The 27,350-nt window shown below is 36.0% G+C and overlaps 1 protein-coding gene and 2 long non-coding RNA genes across 10 annotated transcripts; 2 read left to right on the top strand and 1 right to left on the bottom strand.

The window, feature by feature from the left end:
- The first annotated feature begins 1,606 nt into the window (after window positions 1-1,606).
- On the top strand, window positions 1,607-2,632 carry LOC131437171 (uncharacterized). 2 transcript variants are annotated; one of them, XR_009230725.1, is made up of 3 exons: window positions 1,607-2,183; window positions 2,235-2,376; window positions 2,438-2,632. It is a non-coding gene; the product is annotated as an uncharacterized LOC131437171 (long non-coding RNA). The 2 variants fall into 2 exon arrangements; XR_009230726.1 differs by having other exon boundaries at window positions 1,608-2,183; window positions 2,235-2,332; window positions 2,438-2,631.
- Window positions 2,633-2,845: 213 nt separating this feature from the next.
- Window positions 2,846-3,395, bottom strand: LOC131437172 (uncharacterized). Its single transcript, XR_009230727.1, has 3 exons — window positions 3,282-3,395; window positions 3,125-3,225; window positions 2,846-3,067 (listed from the first exon to the last, which is right to left on the bottom strand). It is a non-coding gene; the product is annotated as an uncharacterized LOC131437172 (long non-coding RNA).
- Window positions 3,396-6,171: 2,776 nt separating this feature from the next.
- On the top strand, window positions 6,172-26,920 carry LOC131435098 (MAP kinase-activated protein kinase 2). 7 transcript variants are annotated; one of them, XM_058602621.1, is made up of 9 exons: window positions 6,172-6,442; window positions 6,792-6,853; window positions 7,302-7,630; window positions 16,493-16,632; window positions 23,756-23,820; window positions 24,424-24,706; window positions 24,769-24,979; window positions 25,046-25,174; window positions 25,238-26,920. In XM_058602621.1, exons 3-9 carry the CDS (start codon window positions 7,424-7,426, stop codon window positions 25,319-25,321), a joined length of 1,119 nt encoding a protein of 372 aa, XP_058458604.1. In that variant the 5' UTR covers window positions 6,172-6,442; window positions 6,792-6,853; window positions 7,302-7,423; the 3' UTR covers window positions 25,322-26,920. The 7 variants fall into 7 exon arrangements, with proteins under 7 accessions (XP_058458604.1, XP_058458600.1, XP_058458603.1 ...); XM_058602617.1 differs by lacking the exon at window positions 6,792-6,853; XM_058602620.1 differs by lacking the exon at window positions 6,792-6,853 and having other exon boundaries at window positions 6,868-7,630.
- Window positions 26,921-27,350: the final 430 nt, after the last annotated feature.

The raw sequence follows: 27,350 nt of genomic DNA, 5'->3' as shown, positions 1-27,350 counted from the left end.
GAAGATTTACTGTGTGTTCAGTTAAACTTTCACTGAGTATTCAGTAACGCAATGAAAAAAAAAGAAAAACGAAAAAATAAATTACTGAATCATCAGTAATTAAAAAGTTATCCGATTAATTTAGTTCGTTATTTGTCAACATTATAAACAGGCCGTTTGGGATCAAAAATTCATTTTATTTACATTTAAAGGAGACTTACAAATTTGTTGTCGGTAGTCTTAAAAGGCCTCTACCTGAAAACAAGTGGCATAAAATATTTTTAAAAAAATGTCGGAAAGTTCGCATTCAATACCGAATACTGTATAAGCCATGCAAAGATCATTAAATGTTGACAGTATTCCCGGTTCCGCGGGAATTACTACATCTTTCCAAATTAGAGAGCAGTCGCCAAATTCATCAGACATCACTACTAATAGCGACGCTTTCGGATGCGGCCACTTTGAGTCGAGCTAAAATATGAAAATAAAAACAGGTTTTTATATATTGAGTTAACTTCCAAAAATTCCATGATAACTTCACAATAGAAATTAGCAATAGAATTTGCTTTTTATATAAAAAAGAAAGTGTTGCAATCGTACTTACTGAATAGATCGTAGAATCTTACGTCTTCCTTACTAACAGTTTCTAAAATATCCATTTTTTCACTACAAAATTTCACCAGAAAATAACCGCGCAATGCGAAGCGAAAATGTAACGCGGCAAGAAATGACAGCTGGCGTACTGAATTTCGGCAAAAGCTAGCGCATATTCCGAAATCTCGGCAAACGAAAATGCTGATGTCGGCATATCTGTTGTTTCCTGATAAATTCAGCAAGCAATTATGCCAAATTTCGGCAAAATGAAGCATTTCATCGAAGTATCAGTGAATGCATTTAACTAAGTTCAGAAACATAATCAGCAAAGTTAGGTGTTGTCGATCAGTTTCAGCATTTTATTATGCCGAGCTCAAGAAACGGTTTTTAGTGTGTACATATCTGTATTGCGGCATAGAGGTCAAATATCTGTATAAATACCGAGAAATCGGTATACCTGGCAACTGTGTTTCACACGCTCTTTGAACATAATAGTATGTTCACATTAGCGCTGATATCAAGTGACATACGGATATACTTGATATCCGATGATATCATGTGCGATATCACTTGATATCCCATACAAATTGATGTCAACGCGTATTATTATTTTGGCATGATATCCGGGATATCATGTACGATATCATGTCGCGTTATCAAAAATCGCAACTAGCAACACGGATAATGGCATTGAACGCACTCATTTATGAACGTCACTTCGAGAGTGACAATAAACAATCATAATTTCGAATTTTTCAACGAATACTGGCGTTCGGAGACCATAAAATGCAAGACTTCAATTATTGATTTAATTTTAATAGATAAAGATAATATTATTGATCTTATTTCTAATGAGAACATTCAATATGACAACTTGATTGTCAAACGATATCATTTCGATCATATGTGAACACTTCGACATGATATGCATATCATCTCGGTATATGAAGTGATATCAGCGCTAATGTGAACATGGTATAACTCATGGTTAGAGTTGCGATTACTTATGTCGTTTTCGCTTGATACCAAACCTAACCCAGTTTCCACCCTGTCAAACCGTTTGTTTGAAGCTAGTTTCGAACCTAGTTTTAACGTTGTTGAACTGAAAATCGAGTCAGTTTCGAACCTGATTTTTATATCAGATTTGCAAAACCCCCGTTGCTAAGTGCAAAATCAACAGAGTTCCGTGAAAAGTGTTTGTTTGATGAAACTATACCCGAATAAAAAATATTGTAAAAAACAATACGATTTGCTGTTACCAAACCTGCCACAACTATGCTTTTTGTCCGTTGAAAAATATTTTAATGTATTGTTATACCGACGACACGACCAGACACTCCGAAGAAAAATTGAGATAAAAAGTGTCTGTGAGGGATTTACCGTCAGTCACCAAAAATATAGCAGCCCCTTGAAAACGATAAAAATAATCTTCTCGAGCAACACTGATTCACTTGCTACGAACTAGTAACCAAGGATTCAGAATAAATAAACAAATTATTTGAAGAAACAGTTCGGTGATTCAAATTTCGTGCCCTCAGTCCCACTTTTTAAGAGCAGATAAGGGAAGTGGAACATTCAAATCGCCATCATCGGTGCTTGCAATAATTAAGGTAAGTGACTAAATCTTATTTGTCAGATAACACGTATTTTATTCTTTGCAGTTCGCCGTCTTCATAAATGCTCCTAGAGTTGGACATGAACAGTCAACAAGGTCTATATACTATTCCCTAGGAAACCATTTGCCAGAATTCATTCCCAGGTATAATTTAGTCCAGCACAGATCTCCTACCAATAAATAAATGAGTAAAAATAAATATTTGTAAAATAAAAACGAATAATTAATATCGATTCTCATCAAAAATAGGTCTCGGTTTGACGATGGTTCCATAAATTCTGTACATTCTTTCCACCACTGGCGCTGGTTAGACGCAAATTCCACACCTCTCGGGAGGGGGCCTCAAAAAGGTGGGTACGGTGAGTAGTATTATCCATCCGAAAATTTCGAAGGATGGTAATTACCCACCTGAAATTTTGAGCGGAAACAATAATAATATTGGCAATATTATTTATAATAACGATAATTTTTTTCTACTCCGGAATAAAAAATGTTATCGTTCAAAAACTGTTATGTCGTATTTAATTGCCAGTTCCGTTAGATTAGGGTAATACTTCAAAATAGAAGGTTGTTCCCATCTGTGCGTAAAATTACCCTCCTGGGCTTACAATATTTTGGTCAACTTCTTCCCATAAAAGTTCAAAGTGGCCTGGCGATTCTGATGGGCATTCCATGAGTTTGAACGATGGTCATTCCATGAGTTTGAAAGTGTTGCTTATTTAAAATCGTGCAGCTGTTTTTTTTTTCAAAATTATGACGTCATTACCTTGCTGCAACACAACCCTAATCGATAGCGCTTCGCTGAAATATCCGGTGAAGTCAAAGTTCGTATACGACTCGGTGCACGAACGTTAATTTGTAACATTGTACATTGTATTTCTAAACAATGAATAGAAGGGAATATAAAGTAAACGTTTATTTCATACAAATACATACATTAAACTATCTGGGGGAGAACGATGTTTATAGTGACCAATCAAAACAAAACGATTTTGCAGGATAGTATATCCGATAATTTCTAGATCAGTTGGACATTCCTACAAATAGATTTCTATTAATCTATCATCATTTATCGTTAGTACTTGCAACTTACTGCACAAAGAGATTATTCACTCGAGGAATTTTAATTTTTCCTTAGAAATACCCGTTTTCCCATTTGTTTTGTTTACAATTCTCAAGTCTTCACTAAGCAGTAACCAAGGTTATGGTAACTGTTATTTAAAATCAATAATTTATCAACTTGTGTTGCCAGTTTCAAAATAGTTTCCATCAATTTCGTTTTGACATTACCAGTTACTGAGGGGTAGTTAAATTTGCGATACAGTTTTGGTAGACGAGTGGCAGGTCGTGTCGTCGGTTATACACTATTCAAATAATTGTGAAAATGCTTTTTACAATAGAATGTATAGGTTGTTAAGTATCGTAACAATTCAAATCATAAAGTTTTCTCATATGTGTTTTCTTGGAAAACAATAAAATGTAGTTTGCATATTGTTTGAAACAGCACGTGTACAATAAACTCAATTGTAAAATCGTAGAAACAATATATTAAATCGTTGGAAATGAAAAATATCTTGTCAAGATACAATAAAATGTATTGTAACCCATATATCTAATTATGAATCAATTGTTTATGCTGTACAATGAATGGTTTATTCTTTTACGGGCGGCCAATAAGCCATCCATCAACATTCACTTTGAAGTGTAATTTCGAATGACTCGGCACTAGCTGAGAGTAAGTCATAATAGTAAACGGCAGAGAAATGTCTCATACATGTTTTCTTGGAAAACAATCAAATGTACAGTTTGCATATTTTTGAAACACCACGTATACAATAAATTCAATTGTAGAATCGTCGAAACAATATATTGAATGGTTGGAAATGACAACTATCTTGTCAAGATACAATAATATATATTGTAACCAATAGATTTAATTGGAAATCAATTGTTTATGATGTAAAATCAATGGTTTATTTTTTTACGGATGCTACAAATCTTGAGATATTTTCTTTCATTCTACATGCAAATTTTGTAAGTAAACGTGAAAATTCAGGTGTTATTAACAGAAGAGAAGGTAAACAGAGAAAATCTTATTCTGTTTATATCACATCGTCACACTGTATATATAGATATAGTCGAAAGAGAAAGAAAACTAAGAGACTCTGTCAATTGTTTTTGGCCTTTTTGAAATGTGTACGTCCAGGGATTTCACAGATTAATCTGAGTTTAACAGATTTTCAATTTTCTGCACAGATTTCTGAAAATGATCACAGATTTTCACAGATTCTGAAATTAATCACAGATTTTGGAAATCGATCACAGTTTAGCACCAAAAAGTACAGAGCGATTGAGAAAAAGGTACAGAGCGGTTGGTAGTAAGACCTTTCTTTTTGCTCACCAAAATGATTCCGATTAGCAAATATTCGACGGGAAACGTGCACAGATTTTCACAGACAGGTTTTTGGCTTGACCACAGATTTTTAAAAAGGATTTGGCATCCCTGTTCACATCGATTTATATTACGTGTGTTATAGTGGTTTTCAGCTTGACATAGAATGCGACGGAATCGTCGCAGGATTGCGAAATAATGAGCGTCAGAACCACTGATGCCAGGTTTGCGGATTGATATGTAAATTTGAAATTTCGTTTGTTAGCAGACTTTGCAATTAAGCCGACTTTTTTGCAGATTTTCGAAATTTTTATAAACAATCATCCATTTTAATGACTTTTGCTATTACTGTAGGGTTTTCGTTTGGTTTTTTCGTCATACTTCTAAACATTGAGGTCGCATAGGACCATTTCTAATACGCAGACGCCTAAAATTTCACCTGGCATCGCTGCCAGAAAATTGGACAGTTTTTTTAACCCCTTCGCTGTCTGTTGTATTGAAATTAACTAGCATTAGAGCCAAAAGAAAAATTAATCGGCTGTTGGATTGAGGCCAATTGCATTTTCAACTGGTAAAATTCCTTAGCGACAATTGTTATTTCATCGAAAGCATCAACAAATGTATATCTGTCAAAGACGACCAACCTTTTAGAGTAGACAAATAGCACAATCGATTAAAGCACGAGGTTTTGAAAACCAAGGCGTCGATTAATACAAAATATAAATGAAAAGGGTACATACTAAGCACAAAATAATAATTACGTACGATTCAGACGATCCGTCTTCTTTTGTCACAGTCAATCTCCGTCACTGGCACCGTCAACATTAATTACATGCATTCTTATGGAGCCATTCACATGTAACGTCACCGTCACGGAACGTCTTGACGGACGGAGCGTGTGAACGTTCCGGTAAAGAAAGTATTAAACTAATTTTGACGGAAGCTGACGTTTCGGTGACGGTGACGGAAGGAGGCGGATCGTCTGAATCGTACATTATGTCAAATAAATAGCACACGCTTAAAAAATCCGTGCAAGTTAAAGCCATAATCATACGCATTATCAATAAGCAGCCCTTACACGTGACAATATTATTGTCAATCCAAAGTATTGGCAATACCGTCAATCCAATTGACTTGGTAACTTGAGTCCGCATTTTTCGAGAAAATCAAGCGTTTGGAGCTTCAAATATTGCAAATGAACATTGAAATATTGAGAGATGAGTTCATTGCACATATTTGGCAGTTTCCTCTCTGGAGAGAAAGTATTGTTGGATTGATGAGCAGTTTTGATTTTTTGACAATATTTTCGTCAATCCAATGAAGTTTCCATTACACGATCAAAAGTATTGTCAATACTCCTTGTATTGACAATAATATTGTCTCGTGTAAGGGCAGCTATATGAATTAATTATAACTGCAGTTTTCTTAATAATTAGTTGTTGTAACGGTCAATTTAAAAAATATTTTTTTCTGGCTTGTGGTCTCGAAGGGGTTGAATCGATGCGAATGACAGTTTCGCTATCTTTGCGGCATTTTGTCGCTATCTTATCGCATCGCAATCTTTTCTAGCCGACAGTGAAAATCACTATACTTCGCTGTCACACTCGGTGCGTTGTGTCTGTTTACCCAGGAAACACCAGAAAAATCTGCATTGTTTCCGTATGTCACGGGAATTCTATCATATTTTCTCACGTAAATAAGAATTATTCGTGAAAAAAGTAAAAGTGCGATGGAAACAGCAAGTTTTGTGTGTGGCATAGTTTTGTGAACGAAAACGCAATGAAAGTTTGCCGGTATTTTACGAAAAAGTTTTAATTTGCGACAGAAACTCGATAGTTTCAAATTATTCACAAGTGTTAAAGGTATTCTGTATTATTACGGTGAATAAGTTTTGTCTTTTACGATTCATGAAAATTGCTAGATGCTAATCAAGAGGAAAGACTGTTTTGGTTTTCATAATTCATTTGCCAAGCTAAAGTGCGAATCTTCCCCAGACCGATTTGAAAAAAAGTGTGTCCTCAGCTATGGTGGTCCTACAGATTCTTTTCATCACTATATTTTCATACAGTTGTAGGCAGCTGCAAAATTTATAGTGTTGACTTGAAATTCAATTGAAATCAAATTATTAATTGAATTCAAAAGCAATCGGCGCCTCCTCCCTTTTTTCTCGATTCAAAACATTATTTCTAACAACACGTTTTCAATATGCAGCAGTGTATTCGGATTGTTACCTTTTATTTGGGAGGATGACACATGTGTCTGGGATTTAATCGGTATGTTACTACAGAGCTTATACAGCAAACAAGGATTGACGGGAGAAATCAAAAGTTGTATAGGAAACAAACATTACTTAAAGAAGGCAATGTTTAGTAAGTGAACAACTGTCGCGTGATTCGGATGAGCAAAAATTAATGATGTAAAAAGCGTAGGACGGCTGTTGCGTTTGTATCGTTTGCTTATACAGTGCGTTAAAACATAGAAAGATCTAAGTACGAGGCAGGATGCGTATCATACAGTGTGCTATTATATAATTGAATTTCTTCCCGGAGGAGTCCTCCGCAGAATGAGTCTCTGAGATAAAGATCTTTTGACTGTGTATTATATTATTGTACCGTGTTATGTACACTTCTCATGAAAATACAAAAAAAATATTGCTATCGACTTCTAAAACCAACCGTTTTTGTTTTATTTTTTGTTCCGCTTCGAAACATACAAACGCAGTAATTGTTTAAAAAAGTGTTATCAAAACGGATCAAGACAACAGAATCGGTGGCAGTAGTAATATCGTCAGCGCTAGCAAAAGTGGTGGTGAAGGTGGCGGAAATCGCAAACGAAAGTTAGACATGTACAAGATGCCCGAGATCAAACCAATCCCCATGCAGACACAGCAACATCTCCCCCAGGGCGGTGGAGGACCAAACGGGCGCCAGCCCAAGGCGACTCCTATTACCGACGATTACGAAATATCAAACACCGTCCTGGGGCTCGGCATCAATGGAAAGGTTGTTCAGTGCACCAACAAAAAAACAGGCAGCAAGTATGCCTTAAAGGTAAGTGTCAATCATTTGTCGTAGGAGAAACAAGGCAAAACAATGTGTATTGCCAATATGCAGTTTTGACGATGCAATGAATGACCAAGTGATTTACCCATAAGAGATAATCAGTAATCATTTGCTTCGTTTTGTTTCTGCCAAAGAATTGAAGAAAGGTATTACTCAAAAATACAGTTTTTTTCTTAAATTTAGCTGATTAATGGTATAAGAAATCTCCGATCTTCGTCGGCAAGCCCAAACCAATTTTTTTTCTAATGACAGACTTGCTGTCATTTGCACCAATACGATTACAGTGTTCATGTGATTACTACGCACTACATACCTCGAGTTCCGTTGTATGGCTGTTGACGCGTGACCAAACGTCTGCATGAGTCAGATGGTAGCATGTAGTGCAGACTCATATTTATATCGTTACATTGGGTATAGAAGCTCGTTGCTGTCAAGCAAATCTAGTCAAAATGCTCGAAAATTAATTTTCAAAAGGTTTTTTTATTTCGCAACCAAAAATTTTAAAACAAAGTTATAAATAAATTAAGGGGTTACACCACCGTAGAAAAAAAAAAAGGAAGGACTTTTTTGGGGAATTATTTTGGGATCCAAAAAATGCAGAATCTAAATTTTGTATAAAGCACTTTTTAATATGTATATTTAAGTACAAAAAAATGATCAGTTTTAAAAGTTGCAAAACAAAATGGCAGCTTGGCGGCATTTCCGCGAAAGTGCTGCATTTTGACGGCCGAAAACATAAGTCAAGTAAATTTTGACCAATCGATCAAAAAATTTTACAGAATATTCTCGATAGTTATCTCCACAGAGGTACGTAAGGGTTTTTTTTAATTAATTGATTTTCTGTAAAATGGCAGCCCTTTGAAAATAAAACCGCATTTTTCATCACAAAATTGTTCAAAAAAAAATATTCACAATTTTCAAAAACCCCTTCAATTGTTGTTGAATACCCAATTTGAATCTTAATAATTTAATTTTTACTCATATTCCAAAAAATAATTATTTAAAAAAAAAGCATAAGAGTTTTTCTAGTTGTTATTAATACCAACACAACGAAAGCTCATTTCGAAAAATAAGGATAATTGGGATGCTTCTGTTGGATTTGTATTAAGTTAAGTATTGTTGTCTAATGGGTCATTGTTAATAATTGGTTTTAGGGGTTCCATCATCTGAGAGCAAGGCTTGTATTGTGAATCCTCAAACCAACGAAGCAACAAAAAACATCTGCTGTGAACACTTTGCTTGACTTAGCTGAATGAGATACCTATATTAGAGAGAAACTGAATGCGTGAGAGTATATGCTACTGAGCAGATCAATTCCCTTTCCTATAGTAAATTGCCTGTGCTCTCAATCTCAATTAACACATGAACTAAGCAATCCATGGCAATGTAATGAAATGTAGGATTCGCTCTCGTTAGTATTGTATGAGAAAGAAGGCCTTGATTCACGACGTGCTACGTGACGCGAAGCAAAGTCAAATAGGCAATGTTTACGGTGTTTTCACAGTGTAGGTTTACAGAAATCATTTTTGAACATAATGTTCGCATTCTAAGACTAAATTTGATCACATTTCAAACATACTTTAAACATTTTATAGCAGAAATTTTGCATTGGAGCCCATTTTCAGAACGATCAATTTGTTTCTTGGGAGTTTACATTGTGTACATATCCTGGAAACATTAAAAGCAATGTTCTTTAAATTAATATTCATCGGAACTAAAAGTTATGAATCTAGTTTCTTCATAGGTATCTACAATATGAGAACCATTCATCAAATGCTAACCTCGTGAAGCATAGGTCTCAGATAGCGGGCATATTCATGAACTAATAAACGAACGAAGCTTCTCTCCTTGCTTGGGTTGCGCTGTGAATTCTACCTGACATACGAATGTGTGTGAATAACATAGATGATGAAACCCTTTTGTTAATATTCGTTGCTTCAATTTGCAAGCCCTGCTGTTCAATGAACGATACTCTCAGTCTGAGAGTATCGTTCATTGAACAGACGTGTTTGCAAGCGTATTACAACTATTTAAATATAGCGTAGGGACCGTTCATAAACCACGTAGACCGAAATCTGGTACTTTTTAACCCACCGCCCCTCACTTACTCGTAGACTTTTCAAATAAACCCCCTCCCCACCATTAATAGTCTACGTAGACTTTTTTCAAACTATAACAGAGTTGATCAAATTTAAAATAAGGTTGAACAAAGTAAAGTTTTAACCAAGTATACACCCCGAGAACACTTCGGCATAGTGTCAATTTATATTAAACATAATCGGTTAGTCGTGTTGATCTATCGTGAATATCGACAAACATATTGTGGCAATACTGCGTCCAACAGAGAGACTTAATTTTTTAGAGTCCGAATAGTCCGTTCATGGCATTCAAAAGAAATATACCCAGACCCAGTGAGATAATCAAAGGCGGTTGGGCAATTTGTGTTAGCGGAAATATTTACTAAAGGTTTGTTCCTACAAGAAGACACTACATGATATACAGCGAACGCAGCAATAGACTGTTTGAAAATAAGAGCAAATTGATCATTTAATAAAAGATTATGTTCTATTGAGAATTGAGAAAAGGATATTAAATTTATCCATCGACTCGATTCAGCTGGTTCTGTGCAGTCCTGTAATAAAGTCAACTAAGAGTTACATGGATTTGAAATGACGAACTTCAATTTTAATTAATTTTGGGGAATTTCAATACCTTACCGGTATCTGTTTTCAAGTAATGATAATCTCACTATTATAAAGCGTTGTCATAAAGTCGCAGTTATTTAATAGGTGAAGATATACAATAAGTTTCAAACGGCTTAACTGGATGAACGATAAGAAAGAAAATTAATTTTTTTGTACAGTGATTAAAATAACAATTTTACGGGTGGAAATAGCGTTTGGTAAAACTACACTGATAACGGCTTCACACCACGTATCGTATCGTACGTATCGTGCATTTGGTTCAACTGTTTATTAATTTTTTTTTAATCAATCGAAGGAAGGTTAACTAAGCTAATCTAAATGGCTTGAAAAATTTTACAAATCATTATGAGACTAAATAGACCCCCCCACCCCCCCTCCTCCCTCGTAGACTTTCATATGTGCTCGGAATAAATCGGCTACGTGTATCCAAAACCCCAAGATGACTAGAAAAAGGCTCTATGCTATTTTTACATCGAGATGCCCAAAAAAATACTTCAATCCTTAATTAGTGACCCTATTTTAATGTTCTTTTTTGGACATGTGATATCTGTTTAAAGCTTGAATTAAAGGAATATTTAAAACAAAAACTAAAAAGAGGCGATTTGAGCCTATTGCAAAAACCGGGAATTTTTTCTCGCAAACTGGGTAAACTTGTAATGAGATCGTTCCTTGAACAATTTTAAAATTGCAGCGAGTATTTGGACGTACTTTTGAGAAATAATGATTACGGAAGATCGTCATGCATGAAACTCTTCCGTGTTTTTCTCTATAATTAAGATATAGTTACATTTCTTTAGGGGGTGCGTTTTACCCCATCTACCCCTATTTTGGCTTTTGGTTAGGGAGTAGACTTCGGCGAAAGCTCGTGTTGCGTCAGGCGAGGTTGTATTTTGCGAATATCGCAGATATCTATAGAAAAACAAAGGTTAAACATTAATTATGTGAATGAGTAGCAGCACTCCATACAGCCGATTGTATGGAGTTTTACGAGTTTCTGATGGTAATCGTTTTGGGCAATATATCCTGGCAAAAAGTTAATAATAACAAATAACACAAAGTTTTAGAACATTCTCGATAGCCCGGTTCTTAATCCCGGTCAATAACGGAGTAGCATCACACGGACGATCTCTAAATCTAATACTAATGCTATTTCATTTGATTGAAAGTTTGTAGCATTCATTTGAATCTAAGTTTGTGAAAACCGGTTCAGCCATCTCTGAGAAAAGTAAGTGACAATTTTTCATTTTTTTGGTTTTCATCACCCTGTAATTCCGGAACAGGAAGCCGGATTGGGATAAAATTTAATAGCAGTTTTGAATCTGAGTTTGTGAAAATCGAAGCCGCCATCTCTGAGAAAAACGAGTGACATTATTTGTCATACACACACTGACATTTTTTGATCTCGACGAACTGAGTCGAATGGTATATGACACCACTCCGTTAAAAAGTCGGTTTTCACAGTGATTGCATAGCCTTTCTATATGATAGGCAATATAAATCGTTCAAATTGAACTAAAAATTATTCCGTTTCGCGTTGGACGTACAAAATTTTCGCTTTCGTCAATTTGTTTTTGAAAAGTAGCTTGTGCCAATTGAAAATGTTTGAAATGAAGTCCTTATGATTGTAATTCTGTGTTAAGTGAGTTTTTGTTTATTGTTCGTGTGAAGACAGTTGATTCCAAGGAAAAAACAAAACACCGCGATATCTATAGAAGAGAATGATGAATCGTCGTCCTTTCGGGAAGTAGGTAGAGCATCGATATCCTCCTTATCCTTTATCCCTCCCTGTAAACGATAGAGATGTGGGCAGCCGGCAATGGTGGCTATCATGTAGTTGAGATGTTCAGTTTGAGTCGAAATGGTTACTATTTCCTAACCAACTCTTTTTTGTCAATCAGCAGAAAAGATGATGATATCAGTGTGCAATCCACCAGGACCATCGTCACAACGCCAGAGATGTCCATCTCCTCTGTGTGACGAAGAGCAAGATTTCCTTTTATCTCCTCCACTGAATCGCACCAAAGTGCTAGAGCATTAGCTAATAAATTCTCTGAGGTGGATGCAGATACTTTCACAGAGGTGTACACGCCGGTGAGCACTCGGCTGTATGGTTTGCGTAGAAGAAGCGTGGACACGCAAAATCAGCAAAATAAAACAATTTATCGTAAAATTTTCGGTTTTCCTTGCAAATTTTTCATAGCAAGGCCAGATCTACTCTCTATTAATTGAAGTTCACAGAAGTGTTCGCTCGCCATCACGCGCCAGTGGTCACTTGGGTGTATTTAGACGAGAGCGCGAGAGAGCGATTCATGCGAAGAGAATGTGTTTCACTCGCGCCAGCTGCTTTAACCACAAGCACACACTCAAATGCTGTCTATTCGACACTGAGAAGAAGTGCGCTTTCCTCTTTGTGCGATGCTTCGTTTTTTGCATCCTCGGTGTGGACAAGAATCAGACGCCAGCGTGTATCACTCTGGTGAAATGCCATCTCTTCACAACGCATCGTAAAGTGGGCTCATAAGTATTCCAATTTTGGCCATGTTAGTTGACGGCCATACGAACCGTTTTTGGTTATACTGGTCGCAGGATTCCGGTTCAGAAATAATACTCAAAAAGTCCAATACAAAGTCGTCATTTAAAACAGTAGTGCGAAAAAAGTATGGGCGTGTAACGTCACAGACATAACTGGATGTCGTGAATACGAATATAGCTGAAACGCTTTCTTCTTACTTTATAATATCAATTAGTTGATCACTTGTATTAATTAAGCCAGCCTCTTGTCCAGTAACCTCTATCCATACCTAAAGAAATACGACTCGGAATAATCGGCAAAGACCTACGTGACGAACTAAGGACTACGATTGGAAGCTTGGCACATGGAACTGTAAATCGTTTGGCTTCCCAGAATACGACCGAATGCTGCACGATGAGCTTTAAATCCCAAGATGCGCCAGCGCGTGATTGGGTGGCAGTCAATCAGTGATACGATGTGCGTACTGAAGATCAAAGGACCGTTTCTTCAATTACAGTATCATCAACGTGCACTGCCCACATGAGACGATACCCGATGACGAGAAGGAAGCTTTTTACGCGCAGCTGGAACGAACCTACGACAGCTGTCCAAAGCGGGATGTAAAACTCGTCATCGACGACATAAATGTACAGGTAGGCCAGGAGCCAATGTACAGGCCAGTGATCGGGCTGGAAAACCTGCACGCGGCAACAAACGACAACGACCAACGATGCATGAACTAGCGTACGTACTACAGAGGAATACGCGCAGCAACTGGAACTAGTACTACCAACGGAAGAGCAGCTTGGCGCGGCGACTCTTGAAGACGGCTGGAGGAATATAAGGTCCGCCGTGAGTAGCACTGCTGTAACCGTACTAGGTACGAGGTTTTCGAATCGAGGAAATGATTGGTTTGACGACTAATGTCAGCGGTTGGTCAAAGAGAAGAATTCAGCAAGGGCGAGGATGCTGCAACACCGCACGAAAGCGAACGAGGAAGGATACAGACAGGCGAGGAAGAGACAGAACACGGTTTTTCCTAAGAAGAAGCGCCACCAGGAAGACCAAAATCGCGAAGCGATGGAACAGCTGTACCGCGCAAATGACACACGGAAGTTCTGTGAACCGCTCACGTAGAGGATATCGGCAAACTGAGGAACAACAAAGCCGCGGGCAATGTGCAGTTACCAGGCGAGCTGCTCAAACATGGAGGAGAGGCACTGGCTAGAGCGCTGCACTGGATGATTTCTAAGTTTTGGGAGGAAGAGTCTACCGCAGGAATGGATGGAAGGAGTGGTGTCCCCCGTCTACAAAAAAGGGTGATAAGCTATATTGTTGCAATTACCGCGCAATCACATTGCTGAACGCTGCCTACAAGGTACTCTCATAAAATACTCTAGAAGTATCGTGAATACAACGTCGAGAACAGCTTTGGCAGATCATGCACGAATACGGTTTTCCGGATAAACTGACGCGATTGGTCAAAGCAACGATGGATAGAGTAATGTGCTACGTCTGAGTATCTAGGACGCTCTCGAGTCCTTTCGAATCTCGGAGAGGGCTACGTCAAGATGATAGACTTTCCTGTATCTTGTTCAACATTGCTTTCGAAGGTGTGATTCGAAGAGCGAGGATCGACACGAGTGGCACGATCTTTCGAAAGTCCGTACAACTTTTTGGCTTCCCTGACGATATTGATATTGTGACACGTAACCTTAACTGAATCCAGTTCTGAAATACAGTTTCAACATGCACGTTCTGAATTCTGAACCTATATTCTGGAACTAAGTTCCTCCTTCCGACGATCGAAGTACAAATGAGAGCACGACCTGAGAGTTTCAAGTTTTGTACCACGCAACAATGGTGAAAATCTGTAAAATAAAGCGCACTGTTATGGTGTTGTGCAAAAGAAATCTTAAACTGGTTCCTAAGCTTTTGTCGTTAAAATTTACACCGAATAGGAATGGGTACAACTTAATCGTGAATAATATCTCTTGTACTTAACTCAACTACGTAATTTTGCTACGAGCTATCAGAAATATGAACAAGAATTTGTGAATAAACTTTCTCGAAAATCGTTCATTTCTTCTATTGCGTTAGACGGAACTAGATGTTGCGGGGAGGTTTTCCCAGCAAAATCTAATAACAAACCTGGTATGAAGTCGGTCGTCAGGAGGAGCAGTCGCCTTCAACTCACATCAGCATCAGATTGTTGATAATCGCATTCGGATTCTTATTGGTGGATCTGAATTTGAGAACTAAATTTTGGATTGAGTTCTGGATCTGGATTTCAGGTTTAGAATTTAGTTTCATATCTTAGTTCCATAATACAGGTTTAGAATTCAGAGCCTACATGCTGGAACTGGATTCTGGAACTAGATTTGAATTCAGTTTCGAAACTATAGTACTAGAACTAAACTGCCACTGAATTCGGTGTCTGTTCTAAGTTCTGAATTTAGTTCTTGACCTTAGGTCCAGTTCCTAATTCCTGAATTCTTCAAATCGGTTCTGTTTAGAACCATTAATAATATTCCCAAACAACTGCGAAATTTTGTATTACACTATACTCGCTATATTAGTCGTCGACATTTTTCACCTCTTTAAAACGATTCACCTACTTATTCACAAACTGTTTCGACTATTTCATGTATTTCGCCGCGGCAGAATTTAGTTCCAGAATATGGGTTCAAAAGTTTAGATCAAAAATTTAGATCTGAATGAATGTTGAAACTGACTTCAGAATCTAAATCTCCTGATTCCAGTTTCTGAGTTCATTATTCTTATACAGATTAAGCATGCAGGAATTCAGTGCTTCAAGTCAGGTTCGGAATTCGAGGTCTGTATTCAGTTCTAGAATTAAATTTGGATCCTGAATTGTGAAAACGAGGTCAGTTCCAGAATTCTAAATCTAAATTAATGAACTGAATTCTTGATCTGGATTCCGAACCTGAATTTTGCAATTTAATTTCGGAGTTAGTCCAATGTTCCGAGTTCAGTTCCAATCATACTTCAATATAGATGCTCCGTTAAAATTCTAGAAGCGAAAAAATTCACACAGTCCATCAACTAATTCAAAATGATTATTGATATTCGGAGGTGTGAAAGAAGAATGTTTGTTTTTTTCGTATTCACATCCTCCAGTTATGTCAATGACATTACCCACCCGCTTTTTTTTTAATTTGTAGTGTTTTCATGATTCCCGCTGTAATATAAGGCATCATTACAATACTAGGTGAATTAACATAGGTTCTATCTGCTTCTATTATCTAAATTTAGGAAGAATTGCTGAAAGCTAAGTTCAAGTTTTCTGTTGAATACTTCCGATAATGAATTAATTTCATTTTCCATATCGATCACTTCGAATATTATCTTCTCATCTGGTAAACTACAAATAACCAGCACACAAAAAATAATCATACAGACTATTCTTATCTGGCTACCATAGTTTATTACACATTCGCGCACCACATTGTTTAACAATTTAAGCTATAATTACGATATGTTATGCTCCTGTCTTCGTCAGTAAGCTAACTGACACATACGACTTCTCTCCAACACTCAGTTAGCATCGATATACGTAATATATGTTCCTTCTTTTCATCTTCGTTTTCATTTTTTTCTCCCGCTACACAGGTGCTGCACGACAATGCCAAGGCCCGACGAGAGGTAGAATTGCACTGGCGCGCTAGCGGTTGCCGGAATATTGTAAACATCATCGATGTGTACGAGAATAGCTACAGCGGCAACCGATGTCTGTTGGTGGTCATGGAATGGTAACGTGTTTTATTGGTGTAAAAGTTTATGTTTTGGGAGGGAAGTAGAAATGCTTCATGCTTAGATGGTTTCAAGTAGATACTTAGTGTCTTCGGAATCAATTCTTTGCAAATACCAATTCGCATTGATTTGAATGACCATCCTTTCCCAAATAAATATTTCTCCATTCGGTCCTATCGAAAAGTGAAAGTTTTGTTTATTTCTTGTTGTACCATTACACAACTTCACACCAAAACATATTTACGGATGTTGGTAAAGTTTTACTGACTTTCAAACAGCTGAATATAACGTTTCTCTAAACATCATCATGTAAAAATTATACTGACTTGTTCGTCATTCCGACGTTTGATGCAATTTTTAAATAATAATAAATGATCGTTGTGAACTATTACTGTTTTCCGATAAATTTCACTGAAACCCGTGAAATTAATGGAACACATGAATTAAAAAATAACTCATATAAAATTTTCTTCCAACAAGTTAATTGTTTCATTATTCTTAGGTTAGGTACTTACTATTCAATAATGATTTATACTAATATTTTAATTACGATTCATATCGTTAATAATCGTTGACGGTAGCGTTAAGTATGTGATCACCAGCCATTTTGATAGAGAGCTGAAATGTTGCATTAAAAGTTTATGTACTGAATATCTTGCTTACTATTAGGAAATTACAGGAATCATAACGAATTGAGCGTTTCGCGTACAATTTTCTCGATGCCAGACTAAGTTTTTACTTTTTCACTTCCGAAAATAAATCAATTTGGCAAACATGATTCTCGCCAAAGTAGTCAGTAATGTTTATTGGAGTTCATCATTATTAATAATTGATTCACTGAAATTTGGTAATTTTTTTACATAATTAGTCAAAAGGAATGACAGTTAAAAGTTAACAGATCATGTCAGTAAAATAAAAGTGAATATTAGCGAAACATTTTTATTCAATTTACCAAAATACGGTAGTCCATTTGCAGATGACTGTGAATTGGATCAATTTTACAGATCATCCAGTGAAAATGTGAAATCAGTCCTCAGTTCAGCAACCCCATCGCACGGTATTATATTTTTCACATCATAGCTTCAAAACCGTTTGACTAAAGTTATAAGTTGGTCGCAGGGTTCCGTAATAAATTCGGTCTGTTTCTAACTGCCAGTGATGAAAACAGTTTTTCTGAATTGTTAAAAGATCGAGCGTATCTGTGACCATTGAACACTGTTTGACGTAGGACTACGTTTTTTTTCAATACTCACCTGGGTGTAATTTCAATATTTCACACTTCGAGAGCGTCATGATTTTTTTCCAGATTTGATTTCCTAATAACTTTTTTTTCAATTCATCAAACGAATGGAAAATCGTTGTCAATATATATATCGTTTATTACGGAAAAGCAAAGCAAAGTCTTGGCATTACATTCCTTTTGTGGAATTTGGCCTTTCTGTTTCAACATATAGCGTACAGAATCATTGCATGGCTAGTACTATGGATCCTACTGACGCTAAGAATCCTTCCAGGTCGGGGCTCGAACATACGACAACTGACTTGTAAGACCAGCGTCCTATACATTGAACCACCAACCCGGGGTTTATTACGGAAGCGTTGTTTAAATAGTGAAAAAATAGGTCCAACCACAACCCATAAAAATCAACTGAATCTTTAAATAGACCCTGTTGCACACTTGCTAGCTTCAGTATGTGATAGTTCATGAACGAATTCTTAAATTCTTAAATTCGAATGCTTAAATTCGGAAATAGCATTAACTACATGTTCGAATGTGTTTTCAATTCATGCCAAATCACTCCCAAAATATTGATATATCTTTTATAATTTTGTTGCTACTGTATTGTCCCAGCGTGTGATATATCATACATAGGATAATTTCGTTTGGAAAAGATTTCTAATAGTGATTTGGCGTTTCCCAACATCTTCAACACAAAATATGATGGTATTGATGATATCTCCTCATTTGGTTCAAATTTGGGAACCCCTGGGTTATAATGGGTTAATAAGATCCACAAATTTCAAATTTTGCACCTTTTTTTTTTTTTTCATAAATACGTTTATTTCATAGGCAATATACATAAGTTTTTCTTCGCCGTGGCATCTACAATACATAGTACTTTAAACCGAATACATTTCGAATATCCTATTAGTATGTTGGTATTCATTAGTTAATCTAAACACTGTTTTTATCAAGCGAGTTGCTATTATAAATTACATTAAATGAAATACATTTATTTTGTACATGATCTTATAACTATTTCAGGTTTGTTTGTATCAGTTCATCACTTTTATTTAATATAAGATAGCTGGCTATTGGTTGAGCTCATGGAAGAGAAAACAATCTAACATAAAATAAAATTTAAATTGGAACTCCAATGGACTTAATGAAATAATAGAGAAGTTTCATGTAAGGAACGTCACGACAAGCAAGAATGTCGCGAACTGGGACATTGGATAGTCTACCTTGGGTACGCAAGGAATTTATTAGTTGAGATCTGACATCACGATACTCCACGCATGTCCAAACAACATGGTCAATATCGCGGTAACCTTCGCCACAAGCACAATGATTAGTCTCGGAAAGTCCAATTCGAAGGAGATGTGCATCTAACGTGTAGTGATTGGACATGAGTCTGGACATCACACGAATGAAATCTCTACTCACATCCAGTCCCCTGAACCATGCCTTTGTCGATATTTTAGGAATAATTGAGTGCATCCACCGACCCAGATCATCTTTATCCCAAGAAGCTTGCCAGCTGGCAAGTGTTCTTTGGCGAGACGCGCTATAGAATTCATTGAAAGCAATTGGTCTCTCATAAATTTCACCCTCAATAGCACCACGTTTGGCTAAAATATCGGCTCTTTCATTGCCTGGAATGGAGCAATGAGCCGGAACCCAAACTATTGTGATTTGATAATTATTATTCAATATGACGTTCAGGCACTGTTTTATTTTGCCCAAGAAAAAAGGTTCATTTTTGCCAGCAGCCTTTGAGCGAATGGCTTCAATTGCACTCAGACTATCTGTGAAAAGAAAATAATGGTTTGGAGATAATGTGACGATTATACTCAAACTATAATGAACTGCTGCTAACTCTGCTATATAAACAGATGCAGGTTCTTGAAGCCTAAAGGAGACCGAAACATTATTGTTGAACATACCAAACCCTGTCGCTTCTTCAATTCGCGATCCGTCCGTGTAAAACATTTTCTCAGAGTCGATATGCCTGAACTTACTTGTAAATATTTTTGGGATTTCCAACGAGCGTAGGTGTTCCGGAATTCCACGCACTTCGCGCTGCATGGATGTGTCGAAAAATAAAGTTGAGTCAAAAATTTTGCACCTTGTCCGTTGTCATTTATATCACTACTGCACAGAGATGCCAGTAATACAGATTCATCTGTATTATACAGATTTTTACATGCACATACAGATTTCATACAGAATACAGATTTTGTACAGGTTTTCAAATTCAATACAGATTTGTACAGATTTTTCAAAAAAAAGGAAAGAATAAAATAATTTTGTTCGTCTGAGCTCTTTTTTCTAGTAGTGACGAGATGAGAGTTTTGTAATCAATCGACGAATCACAAATTGATCTAAAAATCTTTAAATGGTGTTGATAGTTTAAGTTGAGCGCTGAGATCCTACATCAACTCACCAAGCCAACATTTTGAAAGTATATGAAATTAAAATTATGTTCTGTTGATTCCGATTGGTGATGAAAATTTGAAAGCATTTAATGTCGAAGCATTTAATGTCGGTGTTGTAGAATGAAAGCATTTAATGTCGTCGTTGTAGAATGATATGAATATTGAGCACTCATTCAATTTCTCATTATAAAACCATACATTTTTGGAATAACATTACCTCAACAAATTTTCATTATAAATATTTCGATTTTATAGTAGATACAGATAAATACAGATTTTTCATTCTGAGTAATACAGATTTTCTATGAAAATATCTGGCATGAAAAGTTGTACATTCATGCATCGCACAGTGGTTCAAAAGCGCAATTTCACGCTCTTAATTGATAACTCATAGGATCGTGGTTTTTGAGGTACAGTATCTTCAGCAAAGTTGCTCAGAATGATAGACGCCATCTTTTGGCAAATTTTATTTATGTGATTAATCCCCCTAAAAGTGAGATAAACATTTTATTTTAGCTCAGGGCCAACATAGGGGCTAAGTTACTTCGACAAAGTTGTGCAGAAAGTTATTTCAAACAAGTTTGCTGAAGATACTATTCCCGTAACTTGAGTGTAATTCAAGATATAATGTATTTTCTAAAAAGAGTGTCCAAAAACCAGTTTTTGTAAGAAAACATATATATTTTCAATTTATATGAGTTTTTCATGTTATACAAAGGTTTACATCTTTAAAAACTACACAACTTTCTCGAACATACTATGCTGCTATCATTTCAGTTTAATGAAATATAGCAATTTTTCATGTTTTTTTTAAATAAAATTCTAACTTGTCTATTATCAAAAGGCGCAGGAAGGTGCAGATGAGACTACTTACATCTTAAAGTACTTCAAAAGAGCTTTCATACCGTGGTTGAATTACTCGTCTGCGATCGTCTGCAGGCGAGATATGTTCTTTTCAAATATCCTTGTCCTTGACATTTTCAATGATAAGGTTCATTGTATTTCAGATCAGATTTCAGTATATATTCATTACTATGGTACTTGCCACAAAATATTATTTTTTTGTGCACATTGAAGTCTATAAATTGAATAGTTTAGTAACTGTTTTGTCACGACTTTTAAAAAAGTCATCATCAAATCGAATTAAGTTATGTCATCTTCTGGTAAAGAGAAGTATGATCAAAACTCATTTTTTAGTTATTTGTATTTATTTTATGATAGCTGGCAATGTTCTTAAACAGCTAAAAGACTCTTAACATCGTTCGACAGATTCTTCTTGGACTGTTTTGGCCATTCACGAATATTTGTAACCAAAGGATCCAATGGAACTAATTACCAATTCATGGGATCCCGATTCGTAAGTGATCTGGATTGCTCGCGTGTATAATACTCCCGACAGCTGTATAAAAGAAACTTCTTAATCATTATGAACAGTACAATATAGCAAGCGTTTATCGATCTCCACTTCAATTGATGAATAGAAGATATTTATCCACAGAGCTTTTCTATAGAAAAAACTTAACAAAAAATGACTTTTTTTAAAGTCGTGGCTTCTTATCTCTCTTTTAAAAAACGTCGGATAGTTACTTTCAAAAAACCGTCTGTAATTATTACTAAACTTTTCTATTTGTAGACTTCGATGTCCATGAAAACCTTTTATTGTAAGAGTTTCCATGGTAACGAATATATACTGAAATCTGATCTGAAATACAATGAACCTTATCATTGAAAATGTCAAGGACAAGGATATTTGAAAAGAACATATCTCACCTGCAGACGATCGCAGACGAGTAATTCAACCACGGTATGAAAGAACTTTTGAAGTAGTTTAATATGTAAGTAGTGTGCACCTTCCTGCGCCTTTTGATAATAGACAAGTTAGAATTTTATTTAAAAAAAACATGAAAAATTGCTATATTTCATTAAACTGAAATGATAGCAGCATGTTCGAGAAAGTTGTGTAGTTTTTAAAGATGAAAAACTTTGTATAACATGAAAAACTCATCAATTAAAAATATATATGTTTTCTTACAAAAACTGGTTTTTGGACACCCTTTTCAGAAAATACATTATATCTTGAATTACACTCAAGTTACGGGAATAGTACCTTCAGCAAACTTGTTTGAAATAACTTTCTGGACAACTTTGTCAAAGTAACTTAGCCCCTATGTTGGCCCTGAGCTAAAATAAAATGTTTATCTTACTTTTAGGGGGATTAATCACACAAATAAAATTTGCCAAAAGATGGCGTCTATCATTCTGAGCAACTTTGCTGAAGATACTGTACCTCAAAAACCACGATCCTATGAGTTATCAATTAAGAGCGTGAAATTGCGCTTTTGAACCACTGTGGATCGGTCCGGTTTAAAAATAAAAAAATATTGTAGAAAGATTTTGAGTACATCTAGAACAGGGGTTCCCAAAGTGGTCAATATAGACCCCTTGGGGTCGATATCCTTTTTGCGGGGATCGACCCTATTGTTTGATATAAGTTGTTATTTGAAATATTTTCGCTAGAAAAGTTGTGTTTATTTGACCATCCGCAGAAATTGGTAAGTATTTTACATCAATATTAAAAAGCAAGAAATTGATTTTTCAAAGGAATTTAGGAAGGCCCTAGTTAATTTTAGTAGAGGGGTCCATGACCCAAAATAGTTTGGGAACCCTTGATCGAGAACAATTGTGAAGCAAACCATCAACTGGTCTTTGTTGCACTAGCAGTTATAGAAGTAGGAAGAAACTACACACGCAGAGAAATAGAATATATTGGATTTTTGAATTGAAATTTGTGTAAACAAAACTATCTTTGAATTAAATTTGGTACGTTAATGCATGATAGATTTAAATATATTGATATTTGGATTCAAATTGATAATTTTTTAAGATCCAAATAAAAAAAACAGATTTTAGTCGAATTTCTGTTTCGGTACACTTGAATTAAATATGTTTTGACATTGAATCTATTAAAAAATTATTTTGAAACAGCTAAGAATTTATTATATTCAAATACGTATATGGAGCAATATGATATATTAGAATTCAAAATATTAGCTTTTGAATTAACTCAAATATACGTTTTCGTTCGGCATGTCAGAAAAGACATTGCACTCCATTGCAAAACAAAAAGTGTTCTGTAAATAGCAGAAACTTTACGTCTGCTTAGCGGTTCAAATTGAATTGCCGAGTTTAGCACTAAGCAGTTCAATTTAAACTGCTCTGCACTGGTGAGTCAAAGACGAAACGTAAAAAAAATAATAATAATAATTCAAAACATGCAATTTAAAACAGTTGTTCAAGATTTGTTGCGCTTGGAGAAATACAAGGTTTCACCATAAATTGAGTGTTATTTCGACGAATCTAATCTCATCAATGTTTTCTAAGTTCCAGAGTTATTTTTTCAAGTTAATACCAACATACCGCATGAAAAGATTTTTTTAAATATATTCCGCGTATTTTTTTCAGCATGCTAGGTGGAGAACTTTTTCAGCGTATCCAGGAACGACAGGATGGGCCCTTTACGGAAAGAGGTAAATATAAACATTACCATCGATGTTGGAAGGTTTCGTCAGTCGAATCGATCTAGAAATAATTTTTCCTGGTTCATCCATTCAAGTGTAATTTCGGAATAATAATTTTTCAAACATTATCATAAATATCTATGACGTATCGTTTCTAAACTCGCTGATAATGTTAATTTCTTTATAATTCTATTTGTAACAATAATTTCCTTCGTTCCATGCATAGAAGTGCTAATGTGTTCGACACATGCACGATACTACTAACAAGGTATTGCTCGACAACTGTTATCAATGTTATCAATCCAAGCTCAACTGTTCCGTGTATAACCGCTGCCAAACAGTCGAATGTTTGTTGTAAAATCGTTACTCTCAACCTCAATCGTTCTTCCCATGTTGCAGCTATTACAAATTGTTTACATTCCAAAATTATCTCCTCACCTATGAGTGCTTGCCCCATATTTTTTCTCATCATTGTTTCTTTTCTTTCTTTCTTTCTTTCCCCTTCAACTCCTACTCTCATCCAATATGTGTCAACATATTTGAATCGTCACTACTCGTTTTCCTAATTACCTTGAAACCGTTCGATACCCGTACTCCTTTCGATCACAACAGAAGCTGCTCAGATCATGCATGAAATCTGTGTCGCCGTTAAGTATTTGCATGATTCGAATATTGCACACCGGGATCTCAAGCCGGAGAATCTGCTGTACACCTCACCCAACCCGAACGCGATACTGAAATTGACCGATTTTGGCTTCTCGAAGGAAACATTCATCAAGGACACACTCCAAACTCCTTGCTATACGCCGTACTACGTCGCACCGGAAGTGCTCGGACCTGAAAAGTACGACAAGAGCTGTGATATCTGGTCACTGGGAGTAATTATGTACATTCTGTAAGTACAATTGTGCATACGGATGTAAATTGAACTAATTCAACCCCTGTCATCATTCGAAGGCTTTGCGGGTTTCCTCCGTTCTACAGTAACCACGGGCTGGCTATCTCGCCCGGAATGAAAACACGCATTCGGACCGGTCAGTATGACTTCCCCAACCCAGAATGGCAAAACGTAAGTCAAGCGGCCAAAGATCTCATTAGGGGTATGCTCAGTGTCGAACCGGAGAAACGTCTTACAATCGATCAGGTCATGAGAAATCCGTGGGTTCGGGTAGGTCATATATAGTTTTAATTCCAATCGGAATTGTTTGGTTACTAAAGCTTCAATGTAATTTAGCTTTATACGGAAGTTCCACAAACTCCGCTGCATACAGGACGTGTTCTGAAGGAAGGCGAGGAAACATGGCCAGAGGTACAGGAGGAAATGACACGATCGCTTGCCAATATGCGTGTAGATTATGATCAGGTACTAATGTTTGTTTGTCACAGGAAAACAATAGATCCAAGCGAACCATGTTTGTATTTGTAGATGCACATAAAAACCTTGGATAGTTCGAACAATGCTCTGCTCAACAAACGAAGAAAACGGGGCGAGGATAAAATGAAAGACTAGACGGTTTTATTTCTTCTACCCGGTCACAAGCTGATGAGTTGATGAAAAACCATTACTACTTGTTCAACATTTCCAACGATAACCAACCATAATAACGGCCAAGGTAAAAAGTGTCCCCACGGTGGCACTTTATTGGCACATAGAAGACACTAGCTGAAGTAGAAGAAAAGTGGATGTTCGGCGGTACATTCTTTCCACACAACTGCTTCGATGATATAATCAAAGTTCTAAATCGACGAAACGCTGACTGGCAGCGGAAATTAATGTATAGAGTTAGACCATTCTATTTAGATGATTGAGTAATGAGCAAATTTACTATAGAACGATTCGCGCAGAATGCGCTTCGAACAAAACCAGGGAGAGTTCAAACATTTTTAGCTATCGTAAAACAATCAAAAAACAAATGAAAACTATATGATTTGTGGAATCGGGAATCATATGTGACGTAGATTACCATAAAAAGAATAAAGAAAAAACTAAAGGTATGTACTAGGGCTGTCATTAAACATTAATGAGTTCAGGTAGTCAATGTAGGCTTCTCATTGTCACGATTCAACAGTTGTAATATTTTTAGCATTGTTTTTAATACACTTGACTAAGTTACGTACAATCATACGTAGGTAAACTTTTGTTAAAAAATGTAAGCAAATAGCATCACTTATATTTATACTAGCTTTAGTTCCAACTAACAGATAATAAAGCATTTTTTTCTTTTGCGTTTTAAGACGAAAGAATTCGGACTTTTTCCATAAAGCTAACAACCTTTCGATGATCGTAACAATACGTTCCAAGCCAAAATATCAGTGAAAAATCTCCCTCAACTCTACGTAAAATGTCAATAAAACACCATACCGAATCAAAACAGAGAACATTGCGGTTGTACCCATTTAATGTGATTTTTAATTTCTTAGACTAATAATCCGACGGAAAGATTTATGAAAAATAGGACAATGTATCATCTGTTGAAAAAACACGTTAGAATTGCAACGAAACTTTCCGTTCCGAAAACAAAATTGAAACAAGCCTTTGAATGCTAATCATGAGATAAATTATAGTGTAGATTTACACACACCAAATTCGTGTATGAAATGTTAATCCATCCAATTCCGACACATAAAAATCAACATAAATACAAAACCAGAGTTTTATTGCATAATCGGAAAAAAAGATTTTGGCTGGGAGGTACGAGCTTAGCTTTAGAGAGTTATTTTAAACTAGAAATTATATAATATAACTACCAGTAATAGCAGTTAAAAATTCATACCTAAAATAAAATTGTAGTACGAAAGCAAGATCGATCAGTGGGAGCTAGATTGTATGGGAATGGTATTATAAGATGTATCTATTTATTTCGCCTATCCTATCTAGCTATGGAAACGATCGAAATACCATTTTTTGCCAAATTGAACAAGATTCGCGAGGTACAAATAGCTGGATTGTTACATCAACTCGAAGAACATCAGCGGAAAAAAAAGAATTGAATAAGCTAGAGAAGTGTAAGCATCACATTGGTTGACTTGTTCAAAAAGTGCTGAATTCTACTCGTTTATTGTTTTTCTTTTTAATGGTTACGGAAATAAATTGTTAAATTTGTGGAAAGTCGTCTTCAATCAGAGACATGGTGCTCAATAGATGACACGTCCATTTTTTTGTGTTGTTGTTATAGATCTTACAGATAAACAATTATTAATTTCCATGCACAGGATTACCTGAATTAACTAAAATACATAAAACTAGAGTCATTTTTTAACGCTGAGTCGAAATCTGCAGTTAGTTTTGCAAAAAATGAGTATTTTTGCCTTTCTCATATAGAAAGGCTATGCAATCACTGTGAAAATCGACTTTTTAACCGAGGCCCGGAGGGCCGAATGTCATATACCATTCGACTCAGCTCGACGAACTGAGCAAATGTCTGTCTGTGTGTGTGTGTATGTAATAAAAATATGCACTCACTTTTCTCAGAGAGGGCCAAACCGATTTTCACAAACAAAGATTCAAATGAAAGGTCTCATAGTTCCATAGCCTACTA

Source organism: Malaya genurostris, chromosome 3 (assembly GCF_030247185.1).
Source record: "Malaya genurostris strain Urasoe2022 chromosome 3, Malgen_1.1, whole genome shotgun sequence".
NCBI lineage: Eukaryota > Metazoa > Arthropoda > Insecta > Diptera > Culicidae > Malaya > Malaya genurostris.
Note: the sequence above shows the minus strand (reverse complement) of the source record. Positions and strands in the feature narration are given on the sequence as shown.

Bases quoted from the DNA above. Each gene is read 5' to 3' on its own strand.
- LOC131435098 (XM_058602617.1), top strand. From the start codon at position 7,424: ATGTACAAGATGCCCGAGATCAAACCAATCCCCATGCAGACACAGCAA. The intron at 24,707-24,768 runs GTAAGTACAATT...CATCATTCGAAG, and splicing joins GGAGTAATTATGTACATTCT to GCTTTGCGGGTTTCCTCCGT. The intron at 24,980-25,045 runs GTAGGTCATATA...AATGTAATTTAG, and splicing joins TGAGAAATCCGTGGGTTCGG to CTTTATACGGAAGTTCCACA.